Raw genomic sequence first — 14460 nt, 5'->3', positions numbered from 1 at the left:
AGTCACTTAACACTTTTTGCCTCAGTTTCCTCATTTATAAAATGAGCTGCAGAAGGAAATGGCAAGCCACTCCAGTAGCTCCCCTGAGAAAACCTAAGTGGAGTCACGGAGAGTTGGACACAACTGAAAAACAATTAAAATATAAGAATTTTCTTTTACTCTCTCATCATGCCACTTAATAAGCAGAATTTACTTCATATTTACAATATTTTCTGGGACCTCAACCTTTGACATCCATCTTCTGTATGAATTCTTACTCCATAGTGTACACTCTACACTGTGGTATCCCAAAATATTTACTGTTTGAACTTAAATTTAATGGAAGTACTTAGTACATAGTATTGCTATTTCTGGATCATCTGGCTGGTGGAGCCAATTTAGGATTACATATTTCAGGATTTCTGGTTTGAGTCACATAGGGATAAGTGCTGGCTGGACACTGTGGGGTCAAGCACCAAGTCTAAAAAAGCCTATAGCTGTTCTAAGTTAGTGAGGTAAGGATATGGAACAGTCAAGGACTAGGGTCTAAGGTTACATAGGATCAAAGATACAGAGCTAGAAAGCACATTAGATCACCAAGCCAAACCCATCATTATATAGATGAGAATAGTGAGGTGCAGAGAGATGAAGTGACTTTCCCATATTTCATAGGCAGTAAGCAGAAGAACAAGGGTTTGAACTCAGGACCTCTGTTTCTCAGTCCTACACCATTTCCATTTTAGCATGTTATTATAGCTAAGTTCTCAGGAATCTATTGAAGATGCATCATCTTTTAATAAAAATAATAGCTAATATTTATATAGCACTTATGATGGGCCAGGAACTGTGCTAAGCATTTTATAATTATTTTCTTATTTGAATCTCACAACGACCCTGGAGGTAGGTGGTATCATTATCTCCCTTTTACAGCTGATTCATCACACAGCCAGTAAGCGTTTGAGGTCAGATTCAAGTTCAGAACTTCCTGACTCCAGACCTAGCTCTCTATCCACCACCTAGCTGCCCTAGATTTTAAAAGCTATAATAGCTTAGGGCTATCTGTTTAACCCACTAGTTAGCTAGACTTGTCTATGTGGAGATAAAGAGTCCTTCATCGTTTCAGTCTAGATTCCTTCGTATCATTATCTTCTGGCAGTGCTGTCTTCTCTAGATAGATAGCAAAGCCTCCAAAGGAATTCCAGATTGCCTATATGTCTAACCTTCAAGGGTTTGGCAAGGGTTCTGGCTAGAGAGAATCTAACTGTTATGCCCTAAATTACAACAAAATACCAGACTACCTTATTCACATTTAATTAATTAAAAATTGCATTTTATTACTAATGTAGCATCTCTCTGAGGCTACTTTCCCAGAGATTGATGACCACATTGTTGATTCAAGGGGTAATTATTATGGAGTTATATTCCCATTATGATTTTTTGTTCAGTTGTTTTAGTCATGTCTGACTCTTCATGAGTTCATTTGGGGTTTTCTTGACAAAGATACTTGAGTGATTTGCCTTTTTCTTCTCCAGCTCATTTTACAGATGAGGAAACTGAGGCAAACAGGATTAAGTGACTTGCCCAGGGTCACACAGCTGCTAAGTGTCTGAGGTCAGATTTGAAGTCAGGAAGATGAATTTTCCTGGCTCTAGGACAGGCACTCTACCCACTGTGCCACCTAGCTGCCCTTCTACTATAATAGTTAATATCATAAGAAGATATTGTATTAGGGCTTCCTTTCTCTCCCCTCCCCTCACTGCTTTCCATTAGTAATCAGCCAATAGGTTCAGTGAGCATTTAGCAAAGGCATATATTCAAATAACATAGAAACAAAAGGAGTTACAAACTCTCAAAGCTGGGATGCACTCTCCCACAAATACCCATAGTATTCATGGGATGAATGGGAATAAATTGAAAATGCTATAGTCATGAGACATAAATGTAAGAATGAGTGATCTTATAAGATACAACTCTTGGTGCTATAGGGTCTGGAAGTTCTTTCTCTTTGTAGAGTCTTCACTCAGCCCCTTGGGTGCAGCATCCCTCCTGGGTTCCTTGATCTGTCCCTCTCCCTAATGTGACTTTCTTCTGTGCTGTCAGGGGTCACTCTTTGAAGGTGCTTTCTCCTTGGGTGCCTGTCTCTCTGTATCCATAGCTGTCTGGAATATGTGTGTCTGCTCAGTGCCAAGTGCAATATCTTCTACTGGTCTAGTTGGGGGGATGGGGAGAGGGTCAGTCAGTTAACAACAAGTTAGTTAACAAGCATTTATTAAGCACTTACTGTGTGCCAGGCATAGTGCTAATTTCTGGGAATACAAATATGAGCCAAAAAAAAAGACAGTCTCTGCCCTCAAGGAACTTATACTCTAATCCCTCTAATAGGGAAGCCAACACAAAATGAAGTGGAAAGGGGAGGAGAGAAAGGAAAAGGGGAAGGAAGAAAATATATATTTGGTACCAGAGCAGAATGGAGATGTCCAGAAGAGTACAGTCTGGGTGGGAAGTGATTTAAGTGGTATACTGCACTGTGTTTTGCTCACATAGGTTATATATATCCCTTTGGTTCTGCCTAGACGTGGCTTGCAGGGTTGTAACTATAGTGGAATCTTGAGTATCTACTCCCCCAAACCTTCTCCAAAGGAGACTTATTTCTGCCAGGAGGGAAAAGCAGGATATTGAGGTCTGATACTGGCCACTCAGTTCTCCTCAGAGAGATGGGAGACTAGCTAGAACAAGATTTATCTCCTTTAAATATTGTTATTCATAGGGCAGTGGTAGGCAAACTAGCCAAAGAGCCAGAACCAGCCTACCTCCTGCATTTATAGGACCACCAAGCTAAGAGGGGTGTTTCTATCTATGTATCTGTCTATCTATCTATCTATCTATCTATCTATCTATCTATCTGTCTGTCTGTCTATCCATCTATCTATCTATTTGTGTGTGTGTTTTAAAATACTAACCATTGTTTGCCAACCCCTAGTTGAGAGGAAACATATTTTTAGGTTCAAGGGGGAGAAAAGAGAAATTACCTGCTTTTTCCCACCCCCTCCTCCTAACCCTCTCTCCCCAGGCAGCTCCAGGAATGTAATCTCTTCCAATCTGAAACTATTGAAATTTGTCCATGGCTTAGCTGAAGTCTCCACCAATGTAACTAATTTGTTTGCACAGCTAATCCTGTTGTTTCCTTCTTGACTCCATCAGAGAAGTAATTCCATTTCATGAAGGGATCACATTAATGCTTCATCATGTGCGACTGCATTATATATCTCCATCAAGTGAACTGGAGAGGAAGGTTCGCATACCCTCTTCGTTACATGAAAATAATAAAAATTCAAATCATTTGTTACTGACCACTCTAGGCAGGATTCATTTTCAAGTACCTTGCGGTCAATTAAATTGGATGAATGTAACTTGGAGAACTAATCTACTGCTCCATTAGTTTCTTGCTTCACAACAAACTGTAACAGATCTATAAAGACTAAGTAGTGAGAAACTAAAGCAATCTGAATGACGTACTACTAATTTATTTTCTAAAATCTGCTTTTGAGTGAAAAAGAAACCAGTATTTGGATCTGAATTATTGACCAAGTAAGTACTCTGAAAAGTTCATTAGCTCATCCTCTTAATTTTGTTGCTAGAAACACAAATTTATGCAGGTCTTTAAAAAAATAGTCACTTCCTTGAAGTCAGGAATTGTTTTTGCTTTTTTTTCCCCTATCCCCAATACTTGGTGGAGCGCCTACCACTTTGTTGTCGTAGTTCAATTGTTTCAGTTGTATCTGACTCTTCTTGGCAAAGATACTAGAGTGGTTTGCTGTTTCCTTCTCCAGTTTATTTTACAGATGAGGAAACTGAGGCAAACAGTGTTAAGTGATTTGCCCAAAGTCACACAGCTAGGGTCTAAGGTCAGATTTAAACTCAGGAAGAAGAGCTCCTGACTCCAAGCCAGGTACTCTATCCATTCACTGTACCACCTATCTGCTCCACCTATCGTTATTATGAAGTGCTTAATAAAAGTTTATTGACTATCGTTTGAATTTTAGGGTATAGCTAATGCTCTATGTTGTATCAAAGTAACGCTGCTAAATAGATTATAATAAAATCTCACCAAAATTGTTCTTCGTTGTTGTTCTGGGTGGCTACTGTGTCTTCTACCTCCATTCTCCACCACTCCTCCCCACTATACACACTTCATTTTCCCTCTTTCTTCTCCTCCCACTCCCTAACCTTCTCTTCTTGTTTTGAGGCTTTCATAAGTATAAAAATCTCAGAACTGTAACTCCCTGAAGACATGCTTTTTCTGGATTCAAGTAATGATGTTAGGTTCAGTATGCCTATTGTCACATTAAGGATGATCCATCAGCCAACTATCTTGATTTAATCTTGTTGCCTTTTTTCCTTAGTGCTTTGTTAACATAAGCAGAATATTTAATCTAGCCCAGCAGAATATAGAGGAGAAAGGACTTTAAGCCAAAATAGTTTATTCACTGGCCCAGGGAAGATATGAAACAGAATTTTAAAGGGAAATACTGTTTAAGCTGAAGTTTGATGTTTGTTTTTAAGGTGATATAATCCTTTCCTAGAATGGAAAATTTTGGGCAGCTAAGTAGGATGGAAAAGTTAGTTAAGTCTTCATCTTTGCTTGTCATACTTATACAGTGAGCTTCACTGTTGCTTGGAAATATCAGTTCCCCCCCCCTCCAGAGTCACTCATATTTGAATATGGATATAGAAACATTACAAAATGAAGTAGAAATTATTTAAAATTATCCAATGTTTTGGATTATTTGCATGATGACTCATTTCCATATTGAATAGTGATTTGTAACTGATTTAGAATGGATTCTCACTTATGTAAGAGTCTTCCCCCAAATCAGAAAACTTTTAAGTCAAATTCTACCTGTAGGCAGATGGGTTAGATACTTTTGTGATGAGATTTCAAGGATGTATCTCCTGTTCTCTCAAAAACCACCTGCATTCAGCTTGCTGAAATTTCAAAAAAAATTATATTTTTCTGCCTAATGTCCGATGTCATTTCTTCCTCAGGGAGAATGAATTGACTAGATTGTTGTGAAAGGGCTACAAGCAAAGATACAGAGTATAGAGAGGGTAGGCAAAGGTATCTCCATCACAATTGTTCTGAGGACTGGCCCTGCTGCCACTTCAGTGATTCTATGGTCTACCAATTTGGAGAAGCCCAAGTGACTTAATTTGCCCCAGAGACATTTATAACAATTTGAAAATATGAACGCAACTTGAAATTTTATTTTGCACAACAGAGGTCGGCCGCCCCACTGGCTTCTAGCAGCCCACAGCCCATCCAAGAGCCCAGAGCATGCCAGGAATTCAGCAAATGTTCAGCGTCTGCAGGTCTCTTTATGAAATTATTTATAATAACGCTCGTTTTTAATTTTTATTGTTGCTCTTGCTCCTTTAGGATGAACAGAAACAGGATCAACAATGCTTTCTTTTTGAATGACCAGACTTTGGAATTCCTAGAAATTCCCACCACCCTTGGACCCCCTGCTGAGCCATCAACCCCAGTCTGGATAATCATGTTTGGTGTGGTATTTTGCCTTGTCATAATTGGCATTGCACTACTTATTATGTCAGGAATCCATCGGCGGAGAAGGTAACAAACTTAATATATTACCAATTGTTTATAAACCAAGTGAGTTAATTAAGAGATGGGTCATTTTGTTTTGCTCTATCCATGTAATTTTAAAAATACATGGGTATTTCTCAAGGTGGAGTTAGCCTTGGCTAAAAGGGAAAACCCGTAGGAAACTGGTGATACTGAAATAATGTTTCTAGTAAGAAAGAACGCAAAAGTTGTATTAAAAAGCATTTCTGTCCTTATTCCATGTGCTAGTTATGAGAACACCTGGGATTTTCGGGGAGGACCAGCGCCTCCGGTGTGAAGGCTTGCTGAGCCCTTTTCGGTGCTGCTCATTTACTTTGGTGTCCACCTTCACCCAACTGTCACCTGTGGCTCCAAGAAGCCATAGCCCATGCAGCAGTCACGTCCCGGTAAAATCGTCTTAGCACGTAGACTGAACGAGGTTGAGGGTAACCGACAGGGCTCAAATGCCTCTGTAGAGGGGTCTCAGGCATACGAAGACTTGCCTTGGTGGAATGGGTGGATGAGAACAATTTGTTCCAAAGGCCATAAAGGAAGCTGACGTTGGTTAGACATCGAAGTTGGTAAGGTCATACGCTGTATCCCAGGCCATTGCCAGTCATCTTGACTTGTGTCTCGCCATTGAACTCAGGAAGAGAGAGTGAGGCTGATGACTTTGTACAATCCTACCTCACTTAAATCCAATTCACTGACAAGTAAAGACTTCACCTGTAATGCCATTGGTCCTCTTTGAAAACAAAAGATAAACAGTAATCTACATAGTCTTCCTCAGGATTTTTGAGAGACATGGAAGCATTATAACTTACAATGTTATAAACCAGGAAAATAGGGACCATCAGCAGGTGAGGGAGTTGGAGGTGGTGAGCATAAACTAGTGGGAGTGGGAACAGGGAAATTATGTATTAGTGTGATTTGAAGGGGGGAAAATTATACAGTAGCAGTGGGAAGGGGGAGAAACACACAGATATCTTCTTCATCTGACCCTTAATGTAAGTTTGTGTGACCCACCCAGGCTCAGAGTATAGAAGTTCTTCAAAAGAGAAAGCATTCTTTCCATAAAGAAGTTCCATGCCCATAAAGGGCATGAAAGAGCCTGGCTGAAAGTTTATCTCAGCAATGAATCAGACTAGTCATCCTTTTATGATAATGGCATGCTAGTCATTAATCCCTCCTTACTCAGCTGTGGGCTTTGGAAGGATCACAAACACCTCCCTGTCTGCAGAATTACACACAGGCTTTCCCCTAAAAGTACCCTTTCAGAGTAAGCTGAAACAGGGCACGGGAAGTGGATGCTGAGGAGAGAGGAAAGAATATGAGCTGACTGCCTAACAGTTCACTGATGCTGTTCGAAATGGACCTAGTCTAACTGTTTCTAGGTGGGGGAAATGGCCACTGGACAGCATGAATCCAGGTGTATGGTATGCAAGGCTGCTTCCAGGCTATTAGGCGTTTTTGGCATTGCTCCCCAGGTTGCAACTTCATGGCACTGACTGTGGGGCTGTGGAACAGCTGGCAACTGATGATTGGTGGTGGTTTAGGTCTGTTTATGTGCTAAAGCACATGCCCCCTTGAGCTCTATTTTCTGCTTGAATGTTGCCTCTGTTGTCAGCAATTCAAACCATGGACTACTGACAAAGGAGGACTGGCAGGAATGCAATGGAGTATGTGGGGTCATTGGCTTCTTTGGGGATTCCCAGATGCTGACTGTATATTTATCTTACCCTATCCCACCTCAGTTCCTTAGATGTTTATGGGTCCCAGAACTATTTGTGGGCTCTCATTGGTACACAGTTCCCACAAATGGGGCCCTAGAGAGTGGAATCTTGGGAAGTGAGATTAGACATCGGCTTCAAATTTGTTTTTAAATTGAAAATGTTCTCTTCCGAAGCCCACATCTGGCATTCCACACATTTGGAAAGTGGATGGTTGAATGCACCGTAGAGCATAGAGTATAGACTGTAAAACACTAGAGTTAAAAAGGATCTTAGAGAATATTTTACTCAAACCTTTCATTTTAGAGATGATAAAATGAGGATCAGAGAGAGAAAGCAACTTTCCCAATATCAGACAGCAAATTAGAGGCTGAACTAAGACTAGAAACAGTCTCCTGCCAGTTTGATGTATCTCTAATATCCAGACGATCTTTAGCACTTAGCTATATGATGCATATTATAAGCAGGGGACATCTGTGTCTTCAGCAGATATTGAGCTTTTTCATTGCTTTCTCAGTTGATAAATTTCAAAACATGAAATTAGTGTGACTTGTCTAGTTTCAGAATAAAAATTCAAAATAACAGAGTGAAAATGAACTTCACTGCTGTTTTTAATGACTGTGGTATGTATGAAGAAATAGCACAGTGTAGGAATTTCTTTAATGAATAGTGTTAAAGTAAGCAACAAGTTCCATATACAGGCTTTAGGAATATGCCATATAGAAAAAGAAAAATCAGATTGGTTGAATGGAGTTTCAGGAGTGTGAGTGCCAGATTAATTAAGATCTCATATATTGGAGACACTGGCAAGCCAACATATTTGAATTCAGAAACAAAGATGATCTTTTGCAAGAGGTTGCAGAATTTAAAAAGATTCATTACTTTGAGTCCAACAAGAGTCAAATCAGCTGCTGGAGGGACTTAATGGCTAATAATTTTTTCTCATTAAATAATAATAGCTTCTTAAGGATTTTCCTATTGTTATTGTGGTCTATTCTTCATTCTCAAAGAGGGCCATGACATCTGGAAGATGATGCCATGACTTGCAAGTGAATTAGATTTGAATGAGGTAGGGCTGTACAAAGTCACCAGCCTCATTTTCTCCAGAGTCATCTGGGTCCAGTGGCCAGATATAGATCAGGACAACTGGAAATGGCCCAGCTGTTGAAATAAATAGTGAGAAAGTCTAATATAAAGTGCACATTTTCCTCTGTAGTATGTGATTGGTTTGAGCAAACAAAACAGCATTTTCCAAGCACAACCGAAAAACAGTATTAGGTCACAAAAACAAAACAAACAAAAATGAAAAACAGACAAGTAACAGAAATCCTATCTCAAACAATTCTGTAAATGAGGTAGTGAATTATGTGTCATTATATAGATTTTGGGGGCAGCTACATGGTACAGTGGATAGAGCACAGTTGATAGAGTGGAAGACTCATTTTCCTGAGTTCAAATCTGGCCTCAGACACTTACTAGCTATGTGACTCTGGCCAGTAACCCTCAAGGTCTTCCCCTCCCAGTTTGATTTTTTTTATTAAAGGGGTCATCCTTAGAATCACTTCTTAAAGAGGCCCATTCACTGAATGGGTCAGGGTCTCCCATTGCATCATGGGCCATCTCCAATCATCTTGATGAATATCAGGCCACTGGACCCAGATGGCTCTGGAGGGGAAAGTGAGGCTGGTGACTTTGCACAGCCCTCCCTCACTCAAATCAAAGTCAATTGCAAGTCATAGCATCATATGCCTGATGTCATGGTCCCTCTGAGAACGAAGGACAAACCACAACCACAATCACAACCCTCTTTGCCTCAGTTACTCATCTATAAAATGAGCTGGAGAAGGAAGTGGCAAACCACTCCAGTATCTTTGCCAAGAAAACCCCCAAAGGGATCACGAAGTATCAGACACTACTGAAATGACTGAACAACATACAGATTTTTCCAGACGAGGAAACGGAGGTTCAGAGAAATTAATTCACTTGCCTGAATTCACACAGTGAGTATCTGAGATGAGATTTGAACCAAAGTCTAGCAGTCCAGAGCTTGACCCATTTTACCACATTATCTCTAGAGAGTACTGAGTACATTTGGACTTGGGCATTGCAGAACCTGGAAAGAGTTAAAGGTAGAAGTTGGAACTTTTCTAGGTTATTCTAGTACCATTCTCTCTATTCTATTCTATCTATACCCTCCAGAAGAAAAAGACAGGTGACAACTCGCATTATCAAATAACACTATATCATTTAAAATAAGAGTAGCAAACATTTAAACATCTGCTATGGATTAAGCACTTTATTGGGCATTGGGGGAGATATAAATTTAGATAAAATATGGTTTCTGCTTTCATGGAGTGTATAGTCCCATGGGGGATATGACAAGTGCATCATCATTCACCTGAAATTGTGATCTCCAAAGTTATCACTGCTCTCTTCATTGCCAAATCTCATGATCTTTTCTCAATCCTCATCCTTCTTGACCCCACCCAACCTTTTAACCTGTGAATCACCATCTCCTCCTGGATGTTCTCTGCTCTCTAGGCTTTTGTGACACTGCTCCTTCCTGGTTCTCCTTCTTGTCTGACTTCTTCTTAATCTTCTTTACTGGATCATCATCCACATCATGACTTTTAACCAAATGTATCCCCCAGAGCTCTCCAAATTCAGCTAGCCTGGTCAATGAGTGACAGATATGCAGCCCCTAATCATACTTATACTCAAAGCTTTTTTGGTGTAGTATGATCAACCAGAACCTTGCTCTGCTTGTATGCACTTTCAGGAATCTAGGGTCTTCTCCTTGCCATGAGGAGGCATCAGAGTTGGACTTTATTGGAGGTTGGAATAACATTTTTTGGTCCTTACGTATGATATCTTATGGTCTTAGAGAGATGTCTGGGGCACTGATTGGTAAGTGACTTGCCCATAGTCACATACTTTTGTGTGTGTGTGTGGGGGGGGGTGGGGAGAGAGAGAGAGAGAGAGAGAGAGAGAGAGAGAGAGAGAGAGAGAGAGAGAGCGAGAGAAAAGCATGTCTTGAAGAACCCAGGTCTTCCTGACTTTGATTAACCTATTATCTCCCAAACGACAGTACACAAACACGCAAATGGATCTGTAATTTCATAGATGTAGATGTTCCCTCTAATAATGCAGTTCACAGCCTTTCAATGCCTGAACACAGGTGCTACTCTTGTCCATGTTCTCCCATAAATTCATCAAGAGAGGCCTTCTTCAATTTTGCCTGACATCTTATGGATACCAATAGAACACACTGGCCATTCACTGTTGAGTCTCATCCCCGTGACATAACCAGACCATCTTCTTTTCCTTTCATATCTTATTTATGACCTTCTTGACTACAGTTCTGTGTAGCTTCAAATAATATTGTTTTTTAAAAATGTTAACTGATCGTATTTTGCTGATACTAACCCATATTATATCCAATGAACCTTTAACCCTGTATCATACAATAATCCTGTGACTTCACTTATTTTTGTCTAGTCAAGCCTCACCACAAATGTGTCACTCATTAATCAATAAATTAACCAACAAGTATTTATGTTGTTTTTTGCCAAGCAGTATGCCAAATGCTGAGAATAGAAAGACAGTAATGGTAGCTGGTACAATGGATAGAGCCCTAAGCCTGGAGTCAGGAAAACCTGAGTTCAAATCTGGCCTCAGACACTAGCTGTGTGACCCTGGGCAAGTCACTTAACCCTGTTTGCCTTAGTTTCTTCATCTGTAAAATGAACTAGAGAAGGAAATAGCAAACCACTCCAGTACTTTTGCCAAGAAAACCCCAAATGAGGTCACAAAGAATCAGACATGACTGAAATGACTTAACAGCAACTGTAGTAAAACAGTCCCTGCTCTCATTCTGTTGGAGAAAACAACATACACATACAGTTAGGTACTAATTAGTGCAATAATGAATCCTATAAAGTAGTCATATGCATTCTGTTCACACTATTTGAAGTTATAATAAGGCAAAATATGGTCATTGATCCCAGAGATGGACAATGAATTCGAATAGTACAACTGCTTCACCAGATTTGTTATTCACATTAATTGGGCCCCAGCTATATGTAAATAGATACCTAATGTATGCCAAATGAATATAAGGTAATTTGGCTTGAAATAATGAATAAGGTCCATATTTATGGGTAGTTTAATTATGAGATTTGCTATTAACTCTTCTACTTATTTTAATATGAATTAATATCTGGAAGAGCTTATAAAAAGTTATTTGAATTTTTTTAAAAAAAATCAACAATCCTTATCTTTTTTTTATCAATTTCTAGTTTTTGTTTGTTGTTGTTTCCCAGATAGTTGTATGGACATAAGACCTTTTCTTCTCCTCAGGGAATATCCTGCCGGAAGATAATAATTGTATTTGTAGCATCGTTGTCTGTTGCTAAGGAGGAGTGAATGTAGTGTCACAAACTTGCATTACAAAATTATAGAAGGTTCAAATACAAAAAGCAGATGGTAGCCCTCCTATCCAAACACAAAATTCCTCAATAATTAGCAAATGTAGTAAGAAAAATTATAACAAAACCCTGGAGATAAATTGATTTACTGTTGTTTTGGTCACCTGCACTTCATGGTTTCTGTCAAGCAATATTTTTTTCTTCAAATGGTATTGCATTATTTTCATCTACTTGTGATCTCATCCCTGTGGGCACTACCTCTAACTGTGCAAATTACAACCCATTTATACTTCTTGTCCAGTGGACCTTCTGTTTGTGTTTCTTAGTGTCTTTGGGTCTGTTATAAAATGGAATCCAAAAATTCCTTTCTTTGCCTCTCCAAGGGGAATCTGTCAGTCACCTTTCATCCCCCTCTTCCAAGTGGCAAGGGGAAAGAACAGAAAGGGTCACATGCAAGAGGTACCAATACAGAAAGCAGAAAGATAAATAGAAGTTAAATACTATCATTTAGTATAGTAGATAACATGGGGAATGGGCTGATTAAATATAGAACCTAAGAGTCATAGGACCAGAAGGGATCTATTTGTAGTTCATCTAGTCCCATGCTCAGGCAGGAGGGCACCTAAGAAGCCATCTCAATCAGATAAAAATTTAGTGGAAGAAATACCAAGTTCTTCCTTATACCTCACCTAATGCCTCATACAAGAACATGGGTCTTTCTTTTACATTCGTGCATTCCTCCCTTCTCTAAATGTAATTCTATAAACTATTTTCCTATTTCCTTTCATTTTATTTTCTAATACTTTCATCATTTTCGTTGTTCTCCTTTAGACTTTCCACTTTTTCCATTTTCATCTTGAACTATTAAGCTCCCAAATGAAGGTACCATTCCTGTGCTATGACAATGTAGATAAGTGGTGGCAAGTGATCAGACTGCATGGAAGAAGTGATCTAGTCTTCTTTGGTCTGGGATCACCCAGAAAACTAATCCAAAGGATTGTGAAAAAGAGGTACTCTTTCCCTGAATCAGTAAGCGTTGTCATTTGGATCCTTCCAGATTTCCCAGGAATCAAATACTCTCCGGATATCTTTCCACATCTAGTGAATACATTTGAGATGACACAGTCCTCCATACTCTCCGACATACATAAGTCTCTGCCTCAAGATTTCAAGTAACATTTAAACAAATCTTTTTTTAAAAAATAATTCCCTAATTACATGTGAAAACAATTTTTAACGTGTTTTTTTTTGAAGTTTTGAGCTCCAAATTCTATCTCCTCCCCCTCCTTGAGACAGTAAGCACTCTGATGTAGACTATACATGTACAATCATGTAAAACATATTTCCATATTAGTTACTTGGTAGGGGAAAAAACTAACCAAGAAAAAAATGAAAGAAAGAAAGGAAGGAAGGAAGGTAGAATGAAAGAAAGCAAGTAAAAACATTTAAACAAATCTTGGACAAGGAAAAGAGATCTGAAATATGTGTTCTGAAATTTGTTGAGTGACCAAATTGTGCTCCCATTCCTCTTGGACTATTTTTCTGTTTCTATTTCAATGGAGTTCCTCCAGAGATCTTTATCAGTACTTCCCACTGAGTGGAAAAGATTACTTCCCAAGTGGTGAACCCTGGCCTAATCTCTCTGGAGGATACTGCCTTTAAGTGACTCAATAATCTTATCTCTTCAGAAGCAGGAAAGGTAATGATCTTGTCTACACAAAAAGTACTCTTTGTTCAATTTCTGGTTACTATTCAATCCATTAACCTAATGAAAGAGCTACCCCGCTTCCTTTTGTCCTGACCCAACATTCCAAGAGGCTTTCCTAATAATTTTGGAAAGAACTTGGGAAGAAAATATTATTTCTTGATATTTTAAGATACTAAAAAGAAGGTTTTAAATGTGTTTCCACAATACAAAGAAGGAAATAATCTCTTCTTGCAAGAGCTAATAGGGAAGACAATAAAGGTATAAATAAGTATATAGAGTGTAAATATGAACATGACCCTCATGAAGTCATTGGTCCTCTTTGAGAGGAAGGATGAACAACAAAAACAATAAAGAGAATAGATACAAAGCAGTTAAATACAAGGTAGTTTGTTGGGGGGCACTAAAAGCTGGCGGGGCAGGAAAGACTTTATGCAGAAGGTACTTCTTGAACTGAGTCTTGAAGGAAGAGAGGGATTCTATAATACATAGAATATGTTTCCAATTCACAACATTTTGTCATATATTCTTTAGTTCTTCAATATGAAATCATACTTTTAGAACATGGGATATTTGACAAACAGCCTACTTTTTCAAATTCAGCTTTAATTATGGCCTATACATTTTCAATCATGTAAATTCCCAGCTTTTTGAAACATCTTTATTTACATTACTTGGGGGGGGGGCTGGAATGAACATTTCTCCCCATAGTTGCTGCTTCTGATCAGCATTTGAAGTCTCTGGTCCTTCCTCTCATGCTATTCTCTCACAATCTATGTGTGTCCCTTTAAGAACTCCCAGGCAGGACTCAGGTCCACCTGATCATATCCCCAAATAGCTCTCAGGGTTGAGAGACAATGTTTGTCCCTCTGAACCACAAATCCTAGGGTACCAGGCAATTCTTAAAACTCTGTTATGTCAGTATATCAATGTGTGTTTTTCAGAGTTCACCATTCACTCGATGGGGACAAGGCTCCTCTTAAAAAAAATCCCTTT

General features: G+C 39.1%; 1 protein-coding gene across 1 annotated transcript in view; it reads left to right on the top strand.

The window, feature by feature from the left end:
* The window catches only part of CLTRN (collectrin, amino acid transport regulator), a 65797-nt gene that overhangs the window by 44025 nt on the left and 7312 nt on the right, over positions 1-14460 (top strand). Inside the window, exon 5 of the mRNA XM_036746842.1 lies at positions 5417-5611. Coding sequence (XP_036602737.1) covers positions 5417-5611 — 195 coding nt within the window. The remainder of the gene's footprint in view (positions 1-5416; positions 5612-14460) is intronic.

The sequence above is a fragment of the Trichosurus vulpecula genome, chromosome 2 (genome assembly GCF_011100635.1).
Source record: "Trichosurus vulpecula isolate mTriVul1 chromosome 2, mTriVul1.pri, whole genome shotgun sequence".
In the NCBI taxonomy this organism is placed as follows: Eukaryota; Metazoa; Chordata; class Mammalia; order Diprotodontia; family Phalangeridae; genus Trichosurus; species Trichosurus vulpecula.
Note: the sequence above shows the minus strand (reverse complement) of the source record. Positions and strands in the feature narration are given on the sequence as shown.